We start from the raw sequence: 25,972 nt of genomic DNA, 5'->3' as shown, positions 1-25,972 counted from the left end.
GTACCACTCCCATTCTCTGTACCGGCTACTCAAGGGCTCGTGGCACTCAACGTCTCCGTAAACATAAAAAAACACACACACCTTTCAGCGGTCCCATTGCCAGTTTGATGTATGTACAGTACAGTAGCAGTGAACACTGAGACCTGTGAATAGCCACAACAGTGATGGAATCTGGTCCTGAGAGAACTGGAAGCAGGCAGGAAAAGAGCATTGGTGGGTGCACAGACAGGTGAGTATATGTTTTTTTGTTATGTTCAGGGGGACAGGGGTTGTCAGCTCCAAGGCTAGAATACCCCTTTAAGGTGTCTATATATACAGGTGAAACTCGAAATATTAGAATATCGTGCAAAAGTCTATTTATTTCAGTAATGCAAATTAAAAGGAATTGCATTAATGCAGCTTAAAATTATAATTTTGTGATAAGGTTCAATATTCTAGGCTCAAAGTGTCACACTCTGGTCAGCTAATTAATCCATACCCCCTGGGCAAAGGGTACATCAAAATTGTGACATTGGGGTTTCATAAGCTGTAAGTCATAATCATCCAAATTATAACAAATAAAGGCTTGAAATATCTCGCTTTGCATGTAATGAGTCTCTCTCATATACAGGTGAAACTCGAAAAATTAAAATATTGTGCAAAGTTCATTTATTTCAATAACGCAACTTAAAAGGTGAAACTAACATATGAGACTCATTACAGGCAGAGCGAGATATTTCAAGCCTTTATTTGTTATAATTTGGATGATTACGGCTTACAGCTTGGAAACCCCAAAGTCACAATTTTTAGGTACCCTTTGCTCAGGGGGTATGGATTAATTAGCTGACTAGAGTGTGACACTTTGAGCCTAGAATATTGAACCTTTTCACAAAATTCTAATTTTAAGCTGCAATAATGCAATTCCTTTTAATTTGCATTACTGAAATAAATGGACTTTTGCACGATATTCTAATTTTTGGAGTTTCACTTGTATATATTATAGAAATGACTATGAATGATAGCCAAAAGCAGACTTAAAATAGGTTTGTCAAAAGTGAGACCGGCCACATTGTAAAATTCAACCCATTGTCAGCCAAAACTACATGGGTACCGTATATCATAATTGGCTAAACTCAGCAGTTTACTTGCCATTTTGCACAAGCCCACAGAATGAGATTTTTAATTGTTTGGACAGTTTAGTCTGTAATGTTGCTGGTGGGAATGTTTATATGAACCGTCGCACCACAATGCTGTCGACCATTATCTCATGTCTATGGCCGACTTTAGAAGCTCAGGTGTACCTCCATATAAATGTCACCTCATAGAGTCAGTGCAGCAGTACACAAAGGCCATGTGGCTCCAGTACTCAAACTAACCATCACATCAAGTCAGTGCATCAGCTGAACCCACCAGTTGTGGCGGGACAAGCCGACCATCTAATGTGGCCTGCTGACTCTCCCCCAATGGCAGGTGTCAGGGGAGAGAAGGATCGGGTATTTGGAAATGCTAGGTTCTTTTGTTCTCAAAGAGATTAGCCTCTGGGAAAAGAGTCCAGAGAGTCAAGGTCTGCAGTAACAGTGTGCTTCTTTACTGGAGGAAATTTATATGCAAAACAACACAGGCAAGGCATAGGGCTGGCTTCTCCAGTCTCCTCCCTGGCAGAAGAGGGGTTTGATGCTGAGGAAATGCCTTAGCTAGCTGTCCCTCTCTTTCTCAGAAGGCTGGTAGCCTGGCCAAAGGATGGTATCCAGGGTCTAAGGCAGAGTATCCCCATCGCAGAGTCTCCTTCTGGTCACTCAATGGTCTGGCAGAGTCCCCTCTTCTAAGCACTGTTCCTTAACTGCAGAACACTAGGGGCTCTGACTGCTAAACTTCTAGTGGGAGAGGTGGAGTGGAGAAACTCAGCATAAACAAATACAATGTTACAACTCCCGTCTCCCATAGACTTGCATTAGAGCTTCAGTAATACTCAATGGCAATGACACAAAAGTGTTTCCAGACAAAAAAAGGTTTTCAGGCATAATAACATAGCTAAACCAGACATTTAAAAGGTCAGTCTGTCTGAGTTTGGTGGTAAACAAGTCTGTTTTTTTCCCTCCAAAACATGCTATTCTTTAAACATTACGATAGCTGTGGAAAATTACCAGCTTCTTATAATGAGCTAGAAAATTGCCAAAAGTCTCTCATTGCTCATTAACCTTTTCCACAGTGGTGTGCAAACACAATGCAAATGAACAAGATATATATCACAACACACATATAAAATGCAGTTCCGCAAAATAAACAGAATAAGTCAATGCAAGTTAACCCTATAAAGTAAATTCAAGTAAGGAGTTGATGACTTTGCATAGGGGTAACAGGGGCAAATGTCCACAAATGTCCAGACTTCAAAGTACCTCTGTTCCAGGGCATTACAACTCCTCTATAAATGTGACTTTGAAACAAAAGAAGCATCCACTGGTAAAAACAGGGCAATAAATACAAAAATATAGATATATTTTCATATAATTGTAATATAGGGTGATGGCCGAATACAAAGATTGTAATGCTGTCTTTGTAACAAAGCTCCACATTGTATTTTTAATAAAAAACAAAAGGATTGTGGCGGATACAAAGCACATACATTAGTGTGATCTCACTGAGTGCACAGATTTCATTGGCAGGCGGTAAATGAATAACATAATATATCACTGATTATTTATTAATATCTCTGGAAAGAGTTTCACGCTGAAGCTCAGCACATGCAAAATTCATAGAACATCAATATGGATTGCTACAATATCACATAACCCTGATTCTTATTGGGCTCTGAATATAAATTGTGCTTTGTGAGAACATGATCCTCCACTCCATTCCAAATGTACCACTCATATCTCCAGAATCGGGCCTCAAATCTTGCCAAAAGATATGGATTTGCAGGCAAAGTGGCTGCATTAGGACCTTCAGTGGACAATGAGATGAAAACTGGGGTCGACTTTTCTTAATTTCTTGTAAAATGATGGACTATGGACCAATAAAGATTTTCCCATCATTGAAGGATATGGCATATTGGTGATCGGTGGCAGTCTGTTGGAACCCCCACTGATTTAGAGAATGAGGGGGCTGCAGTGCTGTTTATCACTATGGCACCTTTGTAGTTTTTCTCTGTAATGCAGCTCCATTCAAGTGAAGGGGTATATGCTGCAGTTCTCTGCACAGTGGGTGCTGGGACTGCAGCTGTGCAGGGGGAACGGGCTGCAGTCACTTCATTCTAAGGACTGGTGGGAATCCAGGCAGTCGGGACGATCTTCAAATCTAATTTTACTAGGGCTGGGAAAATGTTTAACGGCCACTCACCTATTCAGTTCCAGCACTAAGGCTCCCGTCCTAGCTTTTCTCCTATAGCCTGCTATAATCATGAGGGAATCCACCAGGAGAGATGATGTCATCAAAATATCTCAGTAGTGCAGCCTATCTGAGCTTCAAGAGTCCCTGTACTTTCACACAATTTAATTTCATTTAATAGAGAATCGTGTAACTAGCAACTTTCTAAATCACTTAATTAAAAAAAAAAAAGCCGGAAAAAAAAAAGTAAAGTCATGGCCACAAGGAGTCTAACTTCTACCTCATTTGCAGTCCAATGCCTTTTGTCAGGCAAGATCCATCCCAGCGACACAGGAGACAGGCAAAATGAAATATGGACATGTCAGAGCTAGCTGGTGACCCTGATAAGAGAACTGCTTCTACACTGCTTCTGCACATCACAGGAGCCTCCTTCCTTTCTGTAAGTGTGATTTATCCCTCCTTATCTGTTCTGTGAGCTCTGAAGATGGACACATAGTGGGAAGCAAGGGAAATAATGTCACAGTAGTACAGTGCTGATAGAAGGGAGACATCCCCTACTTCTAAATGAAATGCATCTAGCTGTGCAGCTTATATGTAGAATTTTTTGGAAAACTCAAGTACGCTTTCAGTTTTATCTGCTTCTGTTCTTTTCCATATGAACACCATCGCTCGTATCATCTGATTATGCCACAACTTTTGGAAAAAAATGACTCATCGGAGATGTAGGTAAGCTGTAAACCCCAGCAACCACTGAACTGTGGCTGCTCGTGTTAGAATCAGTGCCATGAAAATGTTCGGAGATGTCAGGGCTCAATAGAGTTTGGGAGGTTTCCGGCAATCAGGGAAAATATGATCTATGCTTGTGAAACCAAGTGTGGCGAATGGCCAGGATCCATATTGACTAACAACTAGCCCAAGCATCCTAATAAACATGGAGTCAGTCCTGTTGGTTGTCAGTTCATTAGGTAACAAACAGATTGTGTTGCAGTCAGTGGTGGATGGTCTCTAACACTCAATGTCAGTGGCTGAGGTGATGTTCCATTGACTTTGAGTAGTAAAGACCACCTACCTGACTTTTACTAACATCAGAGACTGAACAGAAGGCACCAACTGCAAGGGAATGGGAGGCACTAGAGGTAAATAAAAAAGTGCCAGAACCTGTGAAGAGCCAGCTGTAAAAGTATGCAGACGTTTTCAGTTCAGTAAGGACATAGTAAGTCATCTTCAGGGGATTGTCTGGTTTAGAAAACCCTTGTAAAATATACTGTTAGTAAATGAATAAAGGGGGTCTCCAGTTCAGAATAGAGATATCGCGAACATAAAATGTTCCGCGAATTTTCGCAAATGTTCGCGAACGGGCGAACCGCCATTGACTTCAATAGGCAGGCGAATTTTAAAACCCACAGGGACTCTTTCTGGCCACAATAGTGATGGAAAAGTTGTTTCAAGGGGACTAACACCTGGACTGTGGCATGCCGGAGGGGGATCCATGGCAAAATTCCCATGGAAAATTACACAGTTGACGCAGAGTTGGATTTTAATCCATAAAGGGCATAAATCACCTAACAATCCATTTTTTTTTTTAACAACGTGGTTTAAAACATCCAGTGTGTGTATACGATCAGGTATGATGTTGTATCGATCAGGTAGTGTAAGGGTTACGCCCGCTTCACAGACATTGACAGACCAAACTCCCCTTTTAATGCACCGCAAACAGTCCATTTGCCCAACCGCAAACTTCCCATTTGCACAAGGTTGGATACCAAGCTAGCCATGTCCCGTTAATGTCATTGAAGGTTTCTTCCTCCACCCAGCCACGTACAACACCAAGGGTCCCCGAAAGGTGAATTGAATAGATTTTTCTAACGGGGAGATGGTTAAAAAAACGCTGGCTCCCTCCCCTTTGTTTGAATCCACGGTCACTGCGTCTGCGCTGTGCAATTTACTGTCCCACCCGATATGAGTGCTATTTTCTATAGTTCTCTCTTCTCATCAGTTTAATCCCTGTTACGTCCCCAATCTGGGGTCCATTTATTAAATAGATTTTTCGAACGGGGAGATGGTTAAAAAATTGCTGGCTCCCTCCCCTTTGTTTGAATCCACGCCACGGTCACTGCGTCTGCGCCGTGCAATTTACTGTCCCACCCGATATGAGTATTATTTCCTGTAGTTCTCTCTTCTCATCAGTTTAATCCCTGTTACGTCCCCAATCTGGGGTCCATTTATTAAATAGATTTTTCGAACGGGGAGATGGTTAAAAAATTGCTGGCTCCCTCCCCTTTGTTTCAATCCACGCCACGGTCACTGCGACTGACGGGTACCTTCGACTGCCTTCACAGTGACAGACCAAACTCTGATACACCAAACTGAATTGATTTTAGGAACCGGGAGATGGAAAAAGCAGCTTGGTCGGTCCTCTTACTCCCAAGTTGGGGCACTGCGTGTGCACGGAGCAATGTGCTGTGACACCCTATATGAGTGGTGTCTTAACTAGTCCTATTCCTATCAGTTTAATCCCTGTTACGTCCCCTATCCGGGGACGTGTGTTGAATTGATTAACCATTGTCGAATTAACAAACCATTACGACATCCTGGAATAATTTTGTTCTGAGCTTTGTACTTGATTTGTATTGGAATTGTTGCGGACTTTTTACATTGTCTGCATTATTTCTAATAAACTATTAAGAGACTTTATTATGATTTTTTTATTTTATGTATTAAAAACCCACCCATACAACTTAAAAAAAAGATAAATACATTTTTTTTAGTTTTTTCTATGAAAAAACATCCAGCCGTCCCGATCGCTTTTGGTCTGATCATAATGAAGCAACGGCCTTATCATCTGGGGTGTGGCAACATTGCCAACACACTCATAGAGGTGATGATCGCTTCATTGTGATACGCAAGCCCCTTCACCACAACAAGGTAACGATCACGAAAGGGGAATTGACACTTGTATGTGCCTTTTTTTTGTTTTGTTTTTGCAGCCACAGTGCAGCACCAGAGGCCAGAAAAATTAGGCATGTACACATGCCTGAAAAATAGTGTTATTGTTGCAGCCGCTGTTGTAGCAGCGGCCAGAAAAATTGATGTTTTCAAGGCAGAAAGGTGACTAAAACATTGCAGCTTGAACCCTAGTTGGTGGCGGAGAATTCACGAAAGTCATCCGGTAGGCAGACATTAAATACAGCAGCGTGGGGACCATTTTGAGGCCAAGGCATGTCATCAGGCATTTTGTTAAACTTATCCCCTACTGTCAGTCCCTTCGGGATCCATGCCTCATTCATCTTAATGAAGGTGAGGTAATCCACACTTTTTTGACCGAGGCGACTTCTTTTGTCAGTGACAATGCCTCCTGCTGCACTGAAGGTCCTTTCTGACAGGACACTTGAAGAAGGGCAGGCCAGAAGTTCTATCGCAAACTGGGATAGCTCAGGCCACAGGTCAAGCCTGCACACCCAGTAGTCAAGGGGTTCATCGCTCCTCGGTGTTGATATCTGCAGTTAAGGCGAGTCGTTCTCTAAGGCTGGATCCCAAAGGGCTGTGGCGATGTGTAGGACTGAAAAAGCTCCGCATGTCCATCAACAACACATCTGTAAAGCGTCCTAAACTTGCCGCCGTGGTCGTGGTAGGAAGAGGATTACTTTGACCTCTTCCCCAGTTAGATTCCCGTTGTGCTGTGACATCCCCCTTATAAGCTGTGTAAAGCATATTTTTTAGTTTGGTTTTGAACTGCTGCATCCTTTCTGACTTCCGGTAATTTGGTAACATTTCCGCAACTTTCGGCTTATACCGGGGGTCTAGTAGCGTGGTCACCCAGTACAGGTAGTTCTCCTTCATCCTTTTTATACGAGGGTCCCTCAACAGACATGACAGCATGAAAGACCCTATTTGCACAAGGTTGGATGCCGAGCTACTCATTTCCCGTTCCTACTCATGACCTCACTGATGTCATTGACGTTCTGTTCTTCCCCCCAGCCACGTACAACACCACGTGTCCCATATAGGTGACAACAACGAGCACCCTGGGATGCCTGCTGTGGTTGGTCTTCCTCCTCCTCAAAGCCACATTCCTCCTCTGACTCCTCTTCCTCATACTCCTCTTGCAGCGTTGCCGCAGGTCCGGCAAGCGATGATGACAAGGCTGTTTCTGGTGGTGATGGTGACCACAACTCTTCCTCTTCCTCTTCCCGCTCATCTACAGCCTGATACAGCACTCTTCGCAGGGCACGCTCCAGGAAGAAAGCAAATGGGATGAGGTCGCTGATGGTGCCTTCGGTGCGACTGACTAGGTTTGTCCTCAAAAGGACGCATGAGCCTACAGGCATTGCGCATGAGCGTCCAGTAATGTAAAAAAAAATATCCCAGCTCCGCAGAGGCTGTCCTAGCACCCCGGTCATACAAATACTCGTTGACGGCTTTTTCTTGTTGGAGCAGGCGGTCGAACATTAGGAGTGTTGAATTCCAACGTGTCGGGCTGTCGCAAATCAAGCGCCTCACTGGCATGTTGTTTCAGCGCTGAATGTCTGCAAAGTGCGCCATGGCCGTGTAGGAACGCCTGAAATGGCCACACACCTTCCTGGCCTGCTTGAGGACGTCCTGTAAGCCTGGGTACTTAGACACAAAGCGTTGTACGATGAGATTCAACACATGTGCCATGCACGGCACATGTGACAACTTGCCCAAATTCAATGCCGCCAACAAATTGCTTCCATTGTCACACACCACTTTGCCGATCTCCAGTTGGTGCGGGGTCAGCCACTGATCCACCTGTGCGTTCAGGGCGGACAGGAGTGCTGGTCCGGTGTGGCTCTCTGCTTTCAGGCAAGTCAACCCCAAGACAGCGTGACATTGTCGTATCCGGGATGTGGAATAGCCCCTGGGGGGGTTCAGTTGATGTGCAGCCAGACGCCGCAGCAGAAGAGGACTCAGCCGAGGAGGTTATGGAAGAGGATGGAGTAGGAGGAGTAGAGGAGGTGGCAGTAGGCCTGCCTGCAAGTCGTGGCGGTGTCACCAACTCTGCTGCAGAGCCACGCATTCCATGCTTGGCAGCCGTCAGCAGGTTGACCCAATGCGCAGTGTAGGTGATGTATCTGCCCTGACCGTGCTTTACAGACCAGGTATCAGTGGTCAGATGGACCATTGCCCCAACACTGTATGCCAGAGATGATATGACTTCCTTTTCAATCACCGAGTAGAGGTTTGGGATTGCCTTATTAGAAAAAAAATTTAGTCCGGGTACCTTCCACTGTGGTGTTCCAATAGCGACAAATTTTTGAAGGCCTCAGACTCCACCAGCTGGTATGGTAAAAGCTGGCGGGCTAAGAGTTCCTTCAAGCCAGCTGTCAGACGCCGGGCAAGGGGGTGACTCTGTGACATTGGCTTCTTACGCTCAAACTTTTCCTTAACAGACACCTGACTGTGGGCAGATGAGATGGAACTGCTCAAGGTGAGAGGCGGAGTGGCGGGTGGTTGAGAGGGGGCAAGGAGCACAGCAGTGGTTGACGTGGCTGAAGATGCTGGACCAGGAGGAGGATGGTGGCTTTGAGCTTGTGTGCTGCTTCTACTCGTCATCATGTGTTGATCCCATAGGCGTTTGTGATGTGCAATCATGTGCCTTCTCAAAGCAGTTGTACCTAGGTGGGTGTTGGATTTCCCACGACTCAGTTTCTTTTGGCACAGGTTGCAAATGGCATCGCTGTTGTCAGAGGCAGACACACAAAAAAAATGCCACACTGCTGAGCTTTGCAATGACGGCATTCTGGTGCTGGCAACAGCATGCGTTGATTGGCGTGCTGTCTGGCTGACCCCGGGTGCCGATACATGCTGTCTGACTGTGCCACTAGCTCCTTGCGACGACCTCCCCCTGCTTCCAACTCGTCTCCTCCTTCTCTCTGTCTCCCCATGTGAACTTTCCCCCTCTTCTTCTTCTCTTCGAGAAGGCACCCACGTGGCATCCACGTACACATCGTCATCATCAACCGCTTCACTTGTATCTGACACCTCAGCAAAGGAAGCAGCAGCGGGTACAACATCATCATCACACTGTACGTCCATGTGTGTAATGCTGCCTGACTGAGACATATCCCTGTTATCTACATCCCCTGGCAATAATGGTTGCCCATCACTAATTTCATCCAACTGATGTGTAAATAACTCCTCTGAGGGATCAAGTGAAGCGGCTGTGGTGGCTGTGGTGGTAGTGGTGGTAGTGGTGGTAGTGGTGGCGGCGGGCGGGAGAGTGGTGACCAAAGCTGAGCTGGAGGAGGATGGTGCGTCAAGGTTCTTAGCGGAAGCTGTTGAAGATTGGGTGTCCTGTGTAAGCTAGTCAACTATTTTCTCAGAATTTTTTGGGTTCAGGGTACATGGCCTCTGAACACTGGGCATTATTCCAGGGCCAGTGGAAATCACAGCACCACGAACACGACAGCCCCTGCGGCGTGGCCTGCCTCTGCTTGTCATTTTTTATTAGATAAGTGTTACTATGCGTGCAAGGTACTGTGCCACTTTATATAAGTGGTGGGCAGTGGGCACAGTACAGTCTGTGTGGGCCTGACTGACACACACAGGCTTGCAAATGTGATTAGATCACAGTTCAATTTTAAATATAATTTTTTTTTCTGAAAGGTATTTGGGCGAATGACACCCTGTAATGGTATGAGTGCAGGCCGAACCAGCCACTAGCCAGTGGACACAATAGAATATGTGTGGGGGCCGGACACACACGGGCTTGCTAATGTGATTAGATCACAGTTAAATTTTAAATATAATTTTTTTTTCTGAAAGGTATTTGGCGAATGACACCCTGTAATGGTATGAGTGCAGGCCGAACCAGCCACTAGCCAGTGGACACAATACAGTATGTGTGGGGGCCTGACACACACGGGCTTGCTAATGTGATTAGATCACAGTTAAATTTTAAATAGAATTTTTTTTTCTGCAAGGTATTTGACTGAATGACACCCTGTAACGGTATGAGTGCAGGCCGAGCCAGCCACTAGCCAGTGGACACAATACAGTATGTGTGGGCGCCTGACACACACGGGCTTGCAAATGTGATTAGATCACAGAAAAATATTAAATAGAATTTTTTTTAATCTGCAAGGTATCTTCTGTCACACCCTGTATGAATGGTGTGCACTGTGCACACAGTGCTGTCTATGACTGAGCCTGCAGCCTCTCACACACGGGCAGCCAGGCAACTGCAATATACATATATATATATATGAAGAAAAAAAAAGCAGACTGATGTACCAGTCCTGAAAAGGGCTTTTTGGGGTGCTGTCTGGATGCTGTCCTTACAGCAGATGAGTCTGTGGACACAGAACAATGCCCTAGCTAACGCTTTCCCTATTGAATCAGCAGCAGCAGCAGCAGCAGCAGCAGTACTCTCCCTCCTCTCTCTGTGAATGCAGATTCCGAATGAATCTAAAATGGATGCTGTCCTGGAGGTGGGAGGGTCTGGGAGGAAGGGTCTGCTGCTGATTGGCTGAAATGTGTCTGCTGACTGTGAGGTACAGGGTCAAAGTTTACTCAATGATGATGTATAGGGGGCGCACCGAACATCGCATATGTTCGCCCGCAGCGGCGAACGCGAACAAGCTATGTTCGCCGGGAACTATTCGCCGGCGAATAGTTCGGGACATCACTAGTTCAGAACTCAGCTTTATAAGCCAGAGTGGTAGAGGACAAGCAGGGGTGGACTGGCCATAGACCCTACAGATAAATTTCCCAGTGGGTTGATGCCCAGGGGGCCACCCAAGCCAGTTATGCAAAGATCTGATGTTCTCAGCATTAATTAATGTAGGAGCATCGGGCACTTAGGCACCTGGCCAGCAGAGAGTCCCCATGAATTCCACTGTGTTGCCATCCTCAGGACGATGATACAGTTTCATACTGTGCAGAAGTGGCAGTATTTTGTGCTGCACTGTGGTATTATGGCAGTATTATGTGTTGTATTGTGGTATTTGGTTCTGCTGGGGCAGTATGTTGTGCTGCACTACTGTATTGCAGGCCCTGTCTATTTCTGTTGTCCTTGCCTACTTGTGTTGCCCTGCCTTCTCTAAGTTTTTGACCCATATACAACATGGGCTACTTTTTTCCAAGTTCCCAGTTTGCCCAATGACCTATGCATTTCATGGACTGTCTGTTGATTTAAATAAGAACTGTGTAATGCTTCATTTCCCCTGTGGAGGAGCTGCAGGCAAATTGAACATTTACTTCATCAATACTGGAGGTCCCAGCAAAATGGACAACCCTTTTAACTTAGATTATCAGTGAATTGTAGGACATTGTATTCACATATAAATGGAGATTTTACCTTGTGATGTTTAAAGAAAATGTCCTCCTTTTAATGGGAATACAATAAAGAAGGGTCATACAAGGAGACAAACAAAAATGCTTGTAATTAGATGTCTGTTTTTAACCTGATGGGACGCGATAACAGGATGTACTTTTGAGGAGGCTTTTCGCTTTTGGAAACATACACATGCTGCTCAAAGTGTCATCTCAAATGGACCATGAAAAAATATAATAGAGTGTGCCGCCGCATATACACTTAAAAAAACACATACAAAGCATCAAAACTATGGAAAATTACCCAGTGTAAATGAAATATTTACTTCCAAGTAGTAATAGCTGCAGGAAATAATATCACTAAAACCCATTTGGCCATAGGTACAACAGTAATTATTGTGACAGAGAATACGACATGTCCAACTGCCGTCATAATAGATGGTTAAGAGCGTCTGGCTAAATAAAATCCAATGTGGCCTCCAAATAACCGGTTATCCATCTAGTATCATCCATTATATGAAAGCAGGTAGAAACCAAAGTGTCTTCATGTCTATGATGACCTAGCCATATGTAGTAGAAGTCTACTAAAACAGAGGTTCTTTCATAGCCCTAGATCACACCATGGATTCCAAATGGTCCTAAAGGGTCCTCCAAGCACCTCGAGTTATAAAACCTTGACCAGTCATAATTCCTCTATCAGTTGCTAGGACTTGCTATATCTAGTCAAGCTGTCTGTAGATAGGACCAGCAATGCAGAGAACTGATAAGGGAGCCGATAAGGCTACTTTCACACTAGCGTTCGGGTTTCCGTTCGTGAGCTCCGTTTGAAGGAGCTCACGAGCGGACCCAAACGCCTCCGTCCAGCCCTGATGCAGTCTGAATGGAGCGGATCCGCTCAGACTGCATCAGTCTGGCGGCGTTCAGCCTCCGCTCCGCTCGCCTCCGCACGGACAGGCGGACAGCTGAACGCTGCTTGCAGCGTTCAGCTGTCCGCCTGGCCGTGCGGAGGCGAGCGGATCCGTTCAGACTTACAATGTAAGTCAATGGGAACGGATCCGCTTGAAGATGTCACCCTATGGCTCAATCTTCAAGCGGATCCGTCCCCCATTGACTTTACATTGAAAGTCTGAACGGATCCGCTCAGGCTGCTTTCACACTTAGAATTTTTTCTAAGTTATTAATGCAGACGGATCCGTACTGAACGGAGCCTCCGTCTGCATTAATATGATCGGATCCGTTCAGAACGGATCCGATCAAGCGCAAGTGTGAAAGTAGCCTAACTAATCGGGAACAAGGATCGCGCTGCTGAAAGTGCTCTCCGTGTTCCCTCAGCAGCACAGGGGAGAAGGAAGCAGTGTCTAATATAAAGGAACTCAAAACCCGTTGCAGGCATCTGTCCTAGATATATCCAGTCTTCTAATGTATGTGAGTATACAATTCTGTTCACATACCTCTCTTATACTAGTACATTAAAGCCCTCTCTTTGCACAGTTGAATGGTACAGTCCATAATTCGGTCATGTATCATGTGTTTATGGACTACACATGATGGTGGTCAAATGACCTGTACATAGCGTATGATCAGGCACATGTACCCGATATTAAAAAAGTTGTCCTCTCTGAACAGATCCCACTCTAAATGAGGACCCACTGTTGACTACAGATCCAGCAGATAAAGCTGGTGGCCTATACAAATAAAATAAACTCATAACACAGGTTTGGGCCAAATCTTCAAAAGCAGGAGCCACTCTTTCCAGTGAACAGGGGCCCCTTCTGGATGAGGCCATATTTCCAAACTGGACAACCCCTATTATTCTGTTCGGGGTGGTTCCCCTGTGCATGTAAAATTTGCCACCAGCTGTAAAGGCAAATGTCCATGATCAACCGATTATTTTAATTATTAGTAGTATTATTTCACTTAGCCATCTGCTATACACAGCTTTAGTCTTCAAGCATCTCTCGAAGCATCTCGAAAGTTATCATGAATACCCAATCTAAACATGTCATACAAATCAAATGAGATGGACCTGGAATTGGATAAACCTTGAGGAGCGATGAAGCAATGGATCTCCTACATTTAAAGAACATCCATCAACTCAGATAATACTAGAACGTTATTAATCACGTCTCTCTATGTCAGTACTCAGCACGTCTACAGCTCATACACCAAATGTTCAATATGAACACAACCATGGCCGAACGCTATCAACTGGTTTGAGGACATTTCTTTGTGTATTGATTTTTTGGGCGCTTTATCTTGATGCAGTTCATTATGTATAATATAATTGTAAATTCGTCTGTACAAGGATTCTAGATAGATAGATATTAGATGGATGGTTGGATGGATAGATAGATAGTTCAGTTTACCGATGTAGATAGATAGATTTATTTTAGGAAGACAGATAGGTATGAGATGTAGGACACTGTGGAGCACAGATAGATAGATAGATAGATAGATAGATAGATAGATATGAGATAGATAGATAGATAGATAGATAGATAGATAGATAGATAGATAGATATGAGATGTAGGACACTATGTACTTGTGTATATTGACTTAAGACTTGATAAGATTACATTCGTACCCGTAGTGTTCCCACTTGTGACATGAGTGAGTCGCTGGTGTCTTGACATGGGGCCATCTATAGAGGGTACAGTACTGACTTATGTCAGTGGAGGGTGGAGATGATGAGCAGATGTTGAGATCTCTGCACTCTGTCTAAGACATTCTGTTTTGTGCCACAAGCAGCATATCGGACCTAAATGCTAATAACCAGCCTCGTCTACTGAGCAATAAGATGTAAACACTCTTCATGTCATGCTGACTGGATACTACCTGAGGCACTGGGAATGATTATTCCCTGCATTATTAATGACCCCACTTACTAATATCTCTATCCTACTGCAGGATACAATAGCAATAATACACCAAAATGAGTATAAAAATTCCACCCAGTAGTCCACAACTGTACCGCCATGTGCTGAGTAACCAGAATCTAGGATTCTGACCTATCAGAATGTCTTTCAGAAAACCCAGTGGTCCAGCTCTACATTTTTCTATAGCTGCCTGGTGCTTCCTTGGTTTCTGGCCTTTGCATTAGAGGACTTTCTGACGTTACATTTGATCTTTAGTGTTAGGTAAAAACATTATATTACTTTTTAATCCTAAATTACAGTTTGTATTTAGTCCAGAGCTGCATTTACAATTCTGCAAGCTTCACAGCTGAAATCTTTAAGCATTCCTTGCTGACTTGTTTGATGACTCACATTTTAAGTATTATCTCTACACCAAGTAATGTACAGTAGCCTTAAGAAAAACTTTTTCCAGTAACCAGCAGAACTTTGAATAAGATTTTGGACTACAATATAAGCTGCGATCCAGGATTAGTACAAGATCACTGCATGTAAAGCATGCCTCCAGTGTTTTACTTAATATACACCAAGATTTCGAACTACAATAAAAAAAAATAAACATATGCTGTATGCTATTTTACACTACATGCCCATGCAGTCTGCACATTCTTTTTATTTCAATATAGGGAAAAGTAGAAGGAAACAAATTAATGAAGATCTTTGCTGTCTCCTTGCTGTGCGAAAGTGTATTAACCAATATAACTGTATTAAACAATATAAGCTGTCTGTGTCTGTAGATGTAACTTGATGGTTAATGAAGTTCTGTGATTACAGCAGCCTCTGCACTGATTCAATTAGTATGAAGGAATGAACTGAGAGAGGGTAAAGTTCAATGTGAGCTAGTAGCATTTTAGAAGCAAAGGTCAGTGATTGGGCTGCAGCTCCTCTGTACCTGTAACATAGCAGATAAGGACAACAACTTTATGTTCATGTGTCAGGAAGAAGGAAAGGTCTGAAGCAGACATGGCTGAACTTTGAAGGGAAAGGCTGCAGAAAGATTCTGTATATAGGAATCTAATAGCACCATGAAGTTTAGATTTTTTTTACTGGAAGTACACTATAAGGTTGCTTACCTAGGCAGAAAAAAAATATATTGAAAGGTAAAACTAAATTTTTAGGGCTATTGCTTAGCAAATATACCCCTACACACCTGTAATACCTGCTCCAAATGTAATATGTTATATTATTAGGTGCTCTAATAACCCAGTACAGCATTACTATCACTATCACTAACTTGCTTTAATTTCTCTGCCAGGCTTGAGTCGAGCAGCTCTTCCATTTGGACTGATGCGTCGAGAGCTGGCATGCGAAGGATACCCCATTGAGCTACGGTGCCCAGGAAGTGATGTCATCATGGTGGAAAATGCAAACTATGGACGGACAGACGACAAGATCTGCGACGCTGACCCCTTCCAGATGGAGAATGTGCAGTGTTACCTGCCAGACGCGTTCAAGATCATGTCGCAGAGGTCGGTGTTGTAACAACGCCTCCAATATGTCTGGACATAGAGAGAACTACAGTAGATGGCTACTCTATATGAGTGGCATGATGCAGATTCCATTCAGTCTACTCTACACATATACACTGTGTCCCTATGTCACCTGCTTTAATAGTACAGTAGCTTTCCCTGGTTATTAGATATATTGTCTATTTGCCTTTGCCTATTATCTTACAGGGTATATTGTGTTTTCTACATAAATTGCCTTGATAACAAGCGTGCCTCCATGTTATAATAGCAGTCTGCCATGTGTCACCTTGAAGGGCACTGTTCCATGTGAACAATACAATTGCTGATGTATAATTTACATAGGTGGATAATTCCATGCAAAAGGCTTGTGTGTGCAGTTACTTGAAAATTGCTTGAAATCCCTACAATAAGCATGTAACTTGATGCAATCTGCAGCCCCGTATCATTGTCTCGCTGCTGACTGTTGCTCCTTTATGGTAAGTCTAGAGTCCTACTCAGCGCTGGGGGGTGTAGTCATGAGCATTTTTCTCTACAATATAAAATCAGCAGTAAATAACGGATCAGGAGTCTTCATCTGCTGTCAAATAAATTATATGGTTCCGAGAAAGATGGGTGACAACAACCATTGTGGGCGACATAACGGCTCCCAGAGAAGTTGTCAGTCAGTATTCTATAGGCATTATTGAGAAATCTGCCTAGCAATGCCCCAATCTGGAAAAAAATGAAATGTACTGTATCACAGCGTTTGTTGTGCAGGAATCTAGGAGAGCAATGGTTCTCCCTCAGCTTACAAAGTTTCAAAGTAGCACTCAGAGATCCAACAGGGAGCAGTCTGCTGGAGGTCTCTGGATCTGGCATTGCCAGACGCTGCTTGAATGGCCTCCGGCCCCATTAACTTTAATCCACCAGGCAAATACCACTGCGCACAACTTGACAAAACAAGGTGATTCAATGACGCATAATTAAAGTGGATATGCTCCTTCAGCTTAACCATGCTTGCCTAGTCTCCTGGAACATCAAAAAGAGTCAGGGAAAATGGAGAGTCCTCCCAGACACGGAAAAAGCAGGCATATGTCTTCTCCTATAGACTTCTGTAGGCTAAGTGTCTTATGTAGACTCATCGGGTGGAGGCTAAAAGCATAAGGTGGTGGCTGTAAACATAGAGAGGGGTCTGTACACACAGGGAGGGGTCTGTAAGCACAGGGAGGGGTCTGTAAGCATAGGGAGGGGTCTGTAAGCACAGGGAGGACTCTGTATGCACAGGGAGGGGTCTGTACACACAGGGAAGGGTCTGTAAGCACAGGGAGGGGTCTGTACGCACAGGGAGGGGTCTGTACGCACAGGGAGGGGTCTGTACGCACAGGGAGGGGTCTGTACGCACAGGGAAGGGTCTGTACGCACAGGGAGGGGTCTGTAAGCACAGGGAGGGGTCTGTAAGCACAGGGAGGACTCTGTATGCACAGGGAGGGGTCTGTACACACAGGGAGGGGTCTGTACACACAGGGAAGGGTCTGTACACACAGGGAGGGGTCTGTACACACAGGGAAGGGTCTGTACACACAGGGAAGGGTCTGTACACACAGGGAAGGGTCTGTACACACAGGGAGGGGTCTGTACACACAGGGAGGGGTCTGTACACACAGGGAAGGGTCTGTACACACAGGGAAGGGTCTGTACACACAGGGAGGGGTCTGTACACACAGGGAGGGGTCTGTACGCACAGGGAAGGGTCTGTACGCACAGGGAAGGGTCTGTACGCACAGGGAGGGGTCTGTACGCACAGGGAGGGGTCTGTACGCACAGGGAAGGGTCTGTACGCACAGGGAGGGGTCTGTACGCACAGGGAGGGGTCTGTAAGCACAGGGAGGGGTCTGTACGCACAGGGAGGGGTCTGTAAGCACAGGGAGGGGTCTGTAAGCACAGGGAGGGGTCTGTAAGCACAGGGAGGGGTCTGTAAGCACAGGGAGGACTCTGTAAGCATAGGGAGGGGTCTGTAAGCACAGGGAGGACTCTGTAAGCACAGAGAGGGGTCTCTAAGCACAGGGAAGACTCTGTAAGCACAGGGAGGGGTCTGTAAGCACAGGGAGGACTCTGTAAGCACACGGAGGACTATGTAAGCACAGGGAGGACTATGTAAGCACAGGGAGGACTCTGTAAGCATAGGGAGGGGTCTGTACACACAGGGAAGGGTCTGTAAGCACAGGGAGTAGTCTGTAAACATAAGGAGTAGTCTGCAACCATAGGGAGGACTGTAAGCAAAGGGAGGACTCTGTAAGCACAGAGAGGGGTCTCTAAGCACAGGGAAGACTCTGTAAGCACAGGGAGGGGTCTGTAAGCTCAGGGAGGACTCTGTAAGTACAGGGAGGACTATGTAAGCACAGGGAGGACTCTGTAAGCATAGGGAGGGGTCTGTACTCACAGGGAAGGGTCTGTAAGCACAGGGAGTAGTCTGTAAGCACAGGGAATAGTCTGTAAACATAAGGAGTAGTCTGTAACCATAGGGAGGTCTGTAAGCAAAAGGAGGACTCTGTAAGCAAAGGGAGGACTCTGTAAGCAAAGGGAGGACTCTGTAAGCAAGGGGAGGACTCTGTAAGCACGGGGAGGAGTCTGTAAGCACAGGGGTGGGCAGGGGTGTAGCTAAATGCTCATGGGCCCTGGTGCAAGAGTTCACCTTGGGCCCCTCTTTCCTCTTCTTATGTGGCACTAAGGTCTTTGGGTCCCGTCAGGCTCCTGGACCCGGTAGCGACTGCTAACATTGCACGCACTATAGCTAGCACATGAAACGGTATCTGTGTGCGCACATAAGAGTCTGTAAGCATAGGGTGGGGTCTGTAAACACAGGGAGGGATCTCTAGGCATAGGGAGGAGTCTATAAACTCGAGAAGGAGTCTGTAAACACAGGGAGAAGTCTGTAATCATAAGAAGGATTCTGTAAGAATATGGATAAGTCTGTAACAATAGGGGGGTCTGTAAGCATAGGGAGGGGTCAGTAAGTACAGGGAGGAGTCTGTAAGCACAGGGAGGAGCATCTAAAATAGGGAGGAGTCTGTAATCATAGGAAGGAGTCTGTAAGGATAGGGAGGAGTCTGTAAGGATAGGGAGGAGTCTATAAGTACAGGGAGGAGCCTCTAAAATAGGATGGAGACTGTAAGCATAGAGAGAAGAGGACCTTTCACCGATCCTGACATGGTGAACTAAGTATACAGACATGGAGAGCGCCGCCCGGGGATCTCACTGCACTTACTATTATCCCTGGGCGCCGCTCCGTTCTCCCGCTATGCCCTTCGGTATCTCCGGCCACTAAGTTATAGTAGGTGGAGATTTCAGTCACTAAGTTATAGTAGGCAGAGTCTGCCCTTGTTCTGCTGTAGCGCTGGCCAATCGCAGCGCAGAGCTCACAGCCTGGGAGGTTATTTTCTCCCAGGCTGTGAGCTCTGCGATGCGATTGGCCAGCGCTACAGCAGAACAATGGCAGACTCCGCCTACTATAACTTGGTGACCGAAGATACCGGAGGGCATAGCAGATGAACGGAGCGGCGCCCAGGGATAATAGTAAGTGCAGTGAGATCCCCGGGCGCCGCTCTCCATGCCTGTATACTCAGTTCACGGTGTCAGGATCAGTGAAAGGTCCTCTTTAAGCATAAGGAGGAGAATGTACACAGGGAACGATCTGTAAGCATAGGGAGGAGCCTCTAATATAGAGAGGACTCTGTAGGCACAGATAGACTCTGTCAGGAGACTCTGCAGCATGCAGAACTTTTATTCCTGACATTCAAGGAACACTGGGAGGACCTAGCAGACCCCATTATAAGTCGAAGAAGTCCTCTTGTCACCACCATTGTCCACTGTGTAGCAGATTTATCTCTGTGGATGTGGATGCCTAATACACACGGTACTTTCCCTCTTTTCTTGGTCATGTCAGTCATGAGCTCCGACAGCATCTGCCGCTCCATCCCTCACCACACTGCCACCACACCAGTGCTTGCTGTCTTCTGGGTGACCATGATGCCATGTGGGCACCTGTCCAATCACCAAGGCAGTAGACAGTAGGTGCCCACTGTATTATATTCAATGACAGAAATCTAGACACAGCATAATGTTATTTTTTTAGATCTATAAATTGTCACCCCCCATCTCCATCCACACTATGGCGCCCTAAGCAGCTGCCCATTCCGCCTAACCCTTGCCTCCTATTGTTGATAGAGATAGCTAAATAGAGTATTCATTGCAGAATGTTTAATACTTGCACCCTAAATATAGGTAGTAGGATATGTGAGTAAGAACGCCGTTGCAACTTTACATTATGGGCATGTATGACAGCCCTGGAGGGGTGACAATGAGGTGTAATAACAGTAGCCCTAGGGTTGTAGTGTAATAACCTAGCATGAGTGATTCTCAGCCTCTGACCTGTAGAAAGTTTTATTGGAGCACAGAGAGATCGAGAAAATAATGCCAAAATTCATTTTCAGCATATCTGTGGCACACATGGGGTTAAGCCGTGTAGAAGCCTGCGTCTCGCTGATACAGGATAATGGTTTGTGTGAGTCTCGGGGAAGTGCGGGTGGTTGGGGATTATTATTCTGTATAAGGACACTGGAAAAAAATAGCTTGTTGATGCGATGTTATACAGATGTTTTGCAGTGGAGATGCGCGATGCTCTGCAGTTTACGCATGGGGTTGCTGTTGTGTTCTACAATTTTCCATTGCAGAAGCACAGGGCTCCAAGGGGATCACAAAGTTTACAGAGCAATGTTCTGCAGCTGGTGTTTGCTCATGAAAATATAGAAAAAAATAGGCTAAGGATGCAATACTCTGCATGACTTAGTTGGCAGATCTTTCTGTGATACTCTGCAGGTCATGTTCACATATTGACCCAATTTTATTGCCCAAAGAACTGGCACTAGTAAAAAAAAAAAAATTATCCCTAATTTTGGGGCAAATTAAGGGACAGAGGGTTCATGATGCCTTTTTTTGTTGAAACCGTTTTACACAAGGAAAAAAGTGGTGCAATGTTCTGCAGACTCCTTATGGAACTGTCTTTAGATCTCGCAGTGAATAAAGGTTGGTAGTGGGTCAGGTGGTGCAATGCTCTGTAGGTCTCCAAATGACAAAAACCCAGAGGTGGTACAAAGGTTTATGAATGGCGCAATGCTCTGCAGATCTCTGAATGAATACAGGCTAGTAGTACAATGCTCTGAACCTCTGTGAATGACATGTGATTTACAAACCTATGACTGTATAGTATTGGTGGTGCAATGATCTGTAGGCCACTAAATGTATACATGCTAGTAGTGCAATGCTCTGCTGCTCTAAGAATGAATAAATCTATGATATTTATAAACATATGAATGCATAGTGCCAGTGGTGCAATGCTCTGCAGATCTCTGAATTTATACAGGCTAGTAGTACAATGCTCTGCAGATCCCTCACTGTATACAGGCGAATAGTGGAACAATGCTCTGCAGCTCTGAGAATGAATAGAGATATGTGATTTACAAACGTATAACTGTATAGTATTGATGGTGCAATGCTCTGCAGCTCTCAGGCTGAGTTGTGATATGAGATTTATAGGCTAGTAGTAGTATAATGCTCTGCAGATCCCTGACTAAATACATGCTAGTAGTAGTAAAATGCTCTGCAGATTCCTGACTGAATACAGTTAGTAGTTTAATGCTCTGCAGATCCCTGACTGTATACAGGCTAATAGTAGTATAATGCTCTGCGGATCCCTGACTGTATACAGGCTAGTAGTAGTATAATGCTCTGCAGATCCCTGACTAAATACAGGCTAGTAGTAGTATAATGCTCTGCAGATCCCTGACTATATACAGGCTAGTAGTATAATACTCTGCAGATCCCTGACTGTATACAGGCTAGTCGTGATATAATGCTCTGCAGATCCCTGACTGTATACAGGCTAGTCGTGCTATAATGCTCCGAAGATCCCTGACTGTATACAGGCTAGTATTAGTATAATGCTCTGCAGATCCCTGACAGAATTCAGTTAGCAGTTTAATGCTCTGCAGATCCCTGACTGTATACAGGCTAGTAGTAGTATAATGCTCTGCAGATCCCTGACTGTATACAGGCTAGTAGTAGTATAATGCTCTGCAGGTCCCTGACTGTATACAGGCTAGTAGTAGTATAATGCTCTGCAGATCCCTGACTATATACAGGCTAGTAGTAGTATAATGCTCTGCAGGTCCCTGACTGTATACAGGCTAGTAGTAGTATAATGCTCTGCAGATCCCTGACTATATACAGGCTAGTAGTAGTATAATGCTCTGCAGATCCCTGACTGTATACAGGCTAGTAGTAGTATAATGCTCTGCAGATCCCTGACTATATACAGGCTAGTAGTAGTATAATGCTCTGCAGATCCCTGACTGTATACAGGCTAGTAGTAGTATAATGCTCTGCAGATCCCTGACTATATACAGGCTAGTAGTAGTATAATGCTCTGCAGGTCCCTGACTGTATACAGGCTAGTAGTAGTATAATGCTCTGCAGATCCCTGACTATATACAGGCTAGTAGTAGTATAATGCTCTGCAGATCCCTGACTGTATACAGGCTAGTAGTAGTATAATGCTCTGCAGATCCCTGACTATATACAGGCTAGTAGTAGTATAATGCTCTGCACATCTAATGTTGAGTACAGAGTGCAGATTTAAAGCCTTAGACATTTTTGAATAGATATTGTTGGTGCAATGCCATGCAGTTCTCGGAATGAATATGAGTACAAAGGTCTGCAGGTAATGAATACAGGGAGGCATTTGTAAACATCTGAATGTACAGTGGTGCGATGCTCTGCAGATCTCTGAACAGGTAACGAGAGACTAAAAACGAGAAAGGCAGAGGGTGCAATAGTCTGCACAAAAGCCAGCGGTGTATGACTGTGCACATCTGCCACAGGGAAGCTTGCGCTGTCATATAGGACAGGCAGTGAAGGGGTTAGCAGCATGCTGCCCTCCAGATCTGTGCTATTCTCCTGACGCCGCTATTTAATGGCACCTGATCTCATCTGATGCAACTGCGGAGGCCCCCCTGACAGGCAACCACCCTGCGTACACATTCTGATACACCGCAACAGACAGCAGTCTCTGGAGCACAGCTGCTGGAACTACCACCCTCAGCATCCCACCCGACAGATAACAACGCACGCTGGCTGCTTGGCCTGGCCGCGCTGATCTGCAGCGACTCCCAGCATGCACATGAGTGACTCTGCAGATGTAGTGTCCTGACCTTTATTCAGGCCCATACAATGCGCTGACATCCAGTGCGGTGAAGGAAAGGTCTCCGCCACACAGCAAACAGCAGAAATACAATAGGGACACGTCCCCTACACAGGTAGATGGTGGGCGGACACACAGGCCACCAGGCTCGCCCGGCAGTAGCCTCTGTCTGGCCGTATGATATTACGAGGACCCTCAAGATGGCAAGCTCTATGGTGGGATGGGATGCAGCATAGTTGGCGTACAACACCAAATCCTTTAAGAAGGCATCCATGCTTTATGGTTACAGCTGGCTCTTCCTTTAGTGGAAAGACCCCATAAGTCATTCCCTAGCTGCAATTATGGCCACACAAAAAAAGAGGGTCTGTCAGCAGTTTTGACCCCTTAAAAACGGTAACAGCGCTATACAGGGGGAACAGCGTGAGCATGACTGGAGTGATGTCACGCAGGTTTCACGACCAAGAACTCCCACTTTTAATTCCCTGGCGCTGTGATAGAAAGTACCACGGAGGAGGTCCCTCTCACCTCTCTGCCCTACATGATCCACAGCCCTCTCCTCTACTCCAGCAGTCTCTCCGAGCAGAGAGGAAGGACTGCGGATCATTCAGGGTTGAGGGCACTGAGCAGGAAGCAGCCTCCACCATGCCATGGAAGTTAAGAGTTGCATGCATGTAAGACAAGCATCTCTTCGACCCCGAGAAGTATCCAGTTCTCTAGGATAATGGAAGAACAAGGGCTCATGCACACGACCGTAGGTATTTTGCGGTCCGCAAGAAAATGATCCGCAAAAAACACGGATGACTTCCATGTGAACGGAACAGCCGGCCCCTAATAGAAGTCCTATCCTTGTCCGTAATGCGGACAATAATAGGGCATGTACTAATTTTTTGCGAAACAGACACATGGAAATGGAATGCACACTTCAGTTTTTTTTGCAGACTCATTGAAATGAATGGTTCTACATTCTCAAAAAAAAATATGAACGGACACGGAAAGAATATACGTTCGTGTGCACAAGCCCTTAGGGGTGGACACAAGCGTAAGGGCTCATTCAAAAACAGCGGGTCGACAATATATGGGCACCAGCCCTGTGCTCACCGCATCACGGATACGGACCCCTTAACTTGACAACTATTTTTCTGGCGTGCGGATGGATCACGGACCCATTCAAGTAGAATGGGCCTGGATCCGTTGCGGCAGCTGCACGGATGGTGTAAATGCATTGGGGACTGCAAATTGCGGCCCCCAATGCACGGAATGGCTGAACAACAGCCGTGTCAATGAACCCTTAGTAACCAATTCAGCACCAGGCTAGTTACCCCCCTTCCTGATCAGGCGCATCTTCCGTCTTTGTTTTTTGTTTTTTAGTACATGTATGTTTCAAAGCCATAATTTTTTTCCATTCATTTATGTACCGTATTTTTTGCTTTATAAGACACACTTTTTTCCCGCAAAAGTGGGGGGGAAATGTCAGTTATAAAACGAATACTAGTGAGCGCTTCCTTTATGTAAGCGCTCACTAGTATGTATTTGGAGTGGGGAGCGAAGCGCTGCAAGCGCAGGTAATACCCTCCCTGGTGTGCACTGCGGCTCCTCTTCAGCTGTCGCGCTCCCATCTTCCCGGCCTGCGCTCTACTGTCCTGACCCCGTGCAGCGTCAGGATGTAGTGTGCGCACTATGACCTGACGCTGTATTTTAGTCTGATCTGAGGTCTGGGGGGTACTGATGGGCTATTCTGAGGTCTGGGGGGTACTGATAGGCTAATCTGAGGTCTGGGGGTACTGATGGGCTAATCTGAGGTCTGGGGGTACTGATGGGCTATTCTGAGGTCTGGGGGGTACTGATGGGCTATTCTGAGGTCTGGGGGGTACTGATGGGCTAATCTGAGGTCTGGGGGTACTGATGGGCTAATCTGAGGTCTGGGGGGTACTGATGGGCTAATCTGAGGTCTGGGGGGTACTGATGGGCTAATCTGAGGTCTGGGGGGTACTGATGGGCTATTCTGAGGTCTGGGGGGTACTGATGGGCTATTCTGAGGTCTGGGGGGTACTGATGGGCTATTCTGAGGTCTGGGGGGTACTGATGGGCTAATCTGAGGTCTGGGGGTACTGATGGGCTAATCTGAGGTCTGTGGGTACTGATGGGCTAATCCGAGGTCTGTGGGTACTGATGGGCTAATCTGAGGTCTGGGGGTACTGATGGGCTAATCTGAGATCTGGGGGTACTGATGGGCTAATCTGAGGTCTGGGGGTACTGATGGGCTAATCTGAGGTCTGGGGGTACTGATGGGCTAATCTGAGGTCTGGGGGTACTGAAGGGCTAATCTGAGGTCTGGGGGTACTGAAGGGCTAATCTGAGGTCTGGGGGTACTGATGGGCTAATCTGAGGTTCTAGGGGTACTGAAGGGCTACTCTGGGGTCTGATGGGCTAATCTGTGGTCTGATGGGGGTCTGATGGGCTAATCTGAGGTCTGATTGGGGGTACTGATGGGCTAATCTGGGGTTTTATGGGCTAATCTGGGGTCTGATGGGCTAATCTGAGGTCTGATGGGGGTCTGATGGGCTAATCTGAGGTCTGATTGGGGGTACTGATGGGCTAATCTGAGGTCTTATAAGGCTTTTTACTACTTTAAAATCTGGGGTGCGTCTTATCATCGGGTGCGTCTTATAAAGCAAAAAATACGGAATCGTGTTTGCAATTTTTTTTGGGTGAAGCATGGGGCCTTATTTTAATGTCATTTTTATTGTGGTATTTTTTA

General features: G+C 45.6%; 1 protein-coding gene across 8 annotated transcripts in view; it reads left to right on the top strand.

Annotated features, from left to right (window-relative positions):
* The window catches only part of ADGRL1 (adhesion G protein-coupled receptor L1), a 356,531-nt gene that overhangs the window by 221,645 nt on the left and 108,914 nt on the right, over positions 1–25,972 (top strand). For all 8 annotated transcript variants that reach the window (XM_044279114.1, XM_044279111.1, XM_044279116.1 and 5 more), the window contains one exon: positions 15,767–15,980. In XM_044279114.1, coding sequence (XP_044135049.1) covers positions 15,767–15,980 — 214 coding nt within the window. The remainder of the gene's footprint in view (positions 1–15,766; positions 15,981–25,972) is intronic.

Source organism: Bufo gargarizans, chromosome 2, assembly GCF_014858855.1.
Source record: "Bufo gargarizans isolate SCDJY-AF-19 chromosome 2, ASM1485885v1, whole genome shotgun sequence".
Classification (NCBI taxonomy): Eukaryota; Metazoa; Chordata; class Amphibia; order Anura; family Bufonidae; genus Bufo; species Bufo gargarizans.
This window is presented reverse-complemented; position numbering and strand designations above follow the sequence as displayed.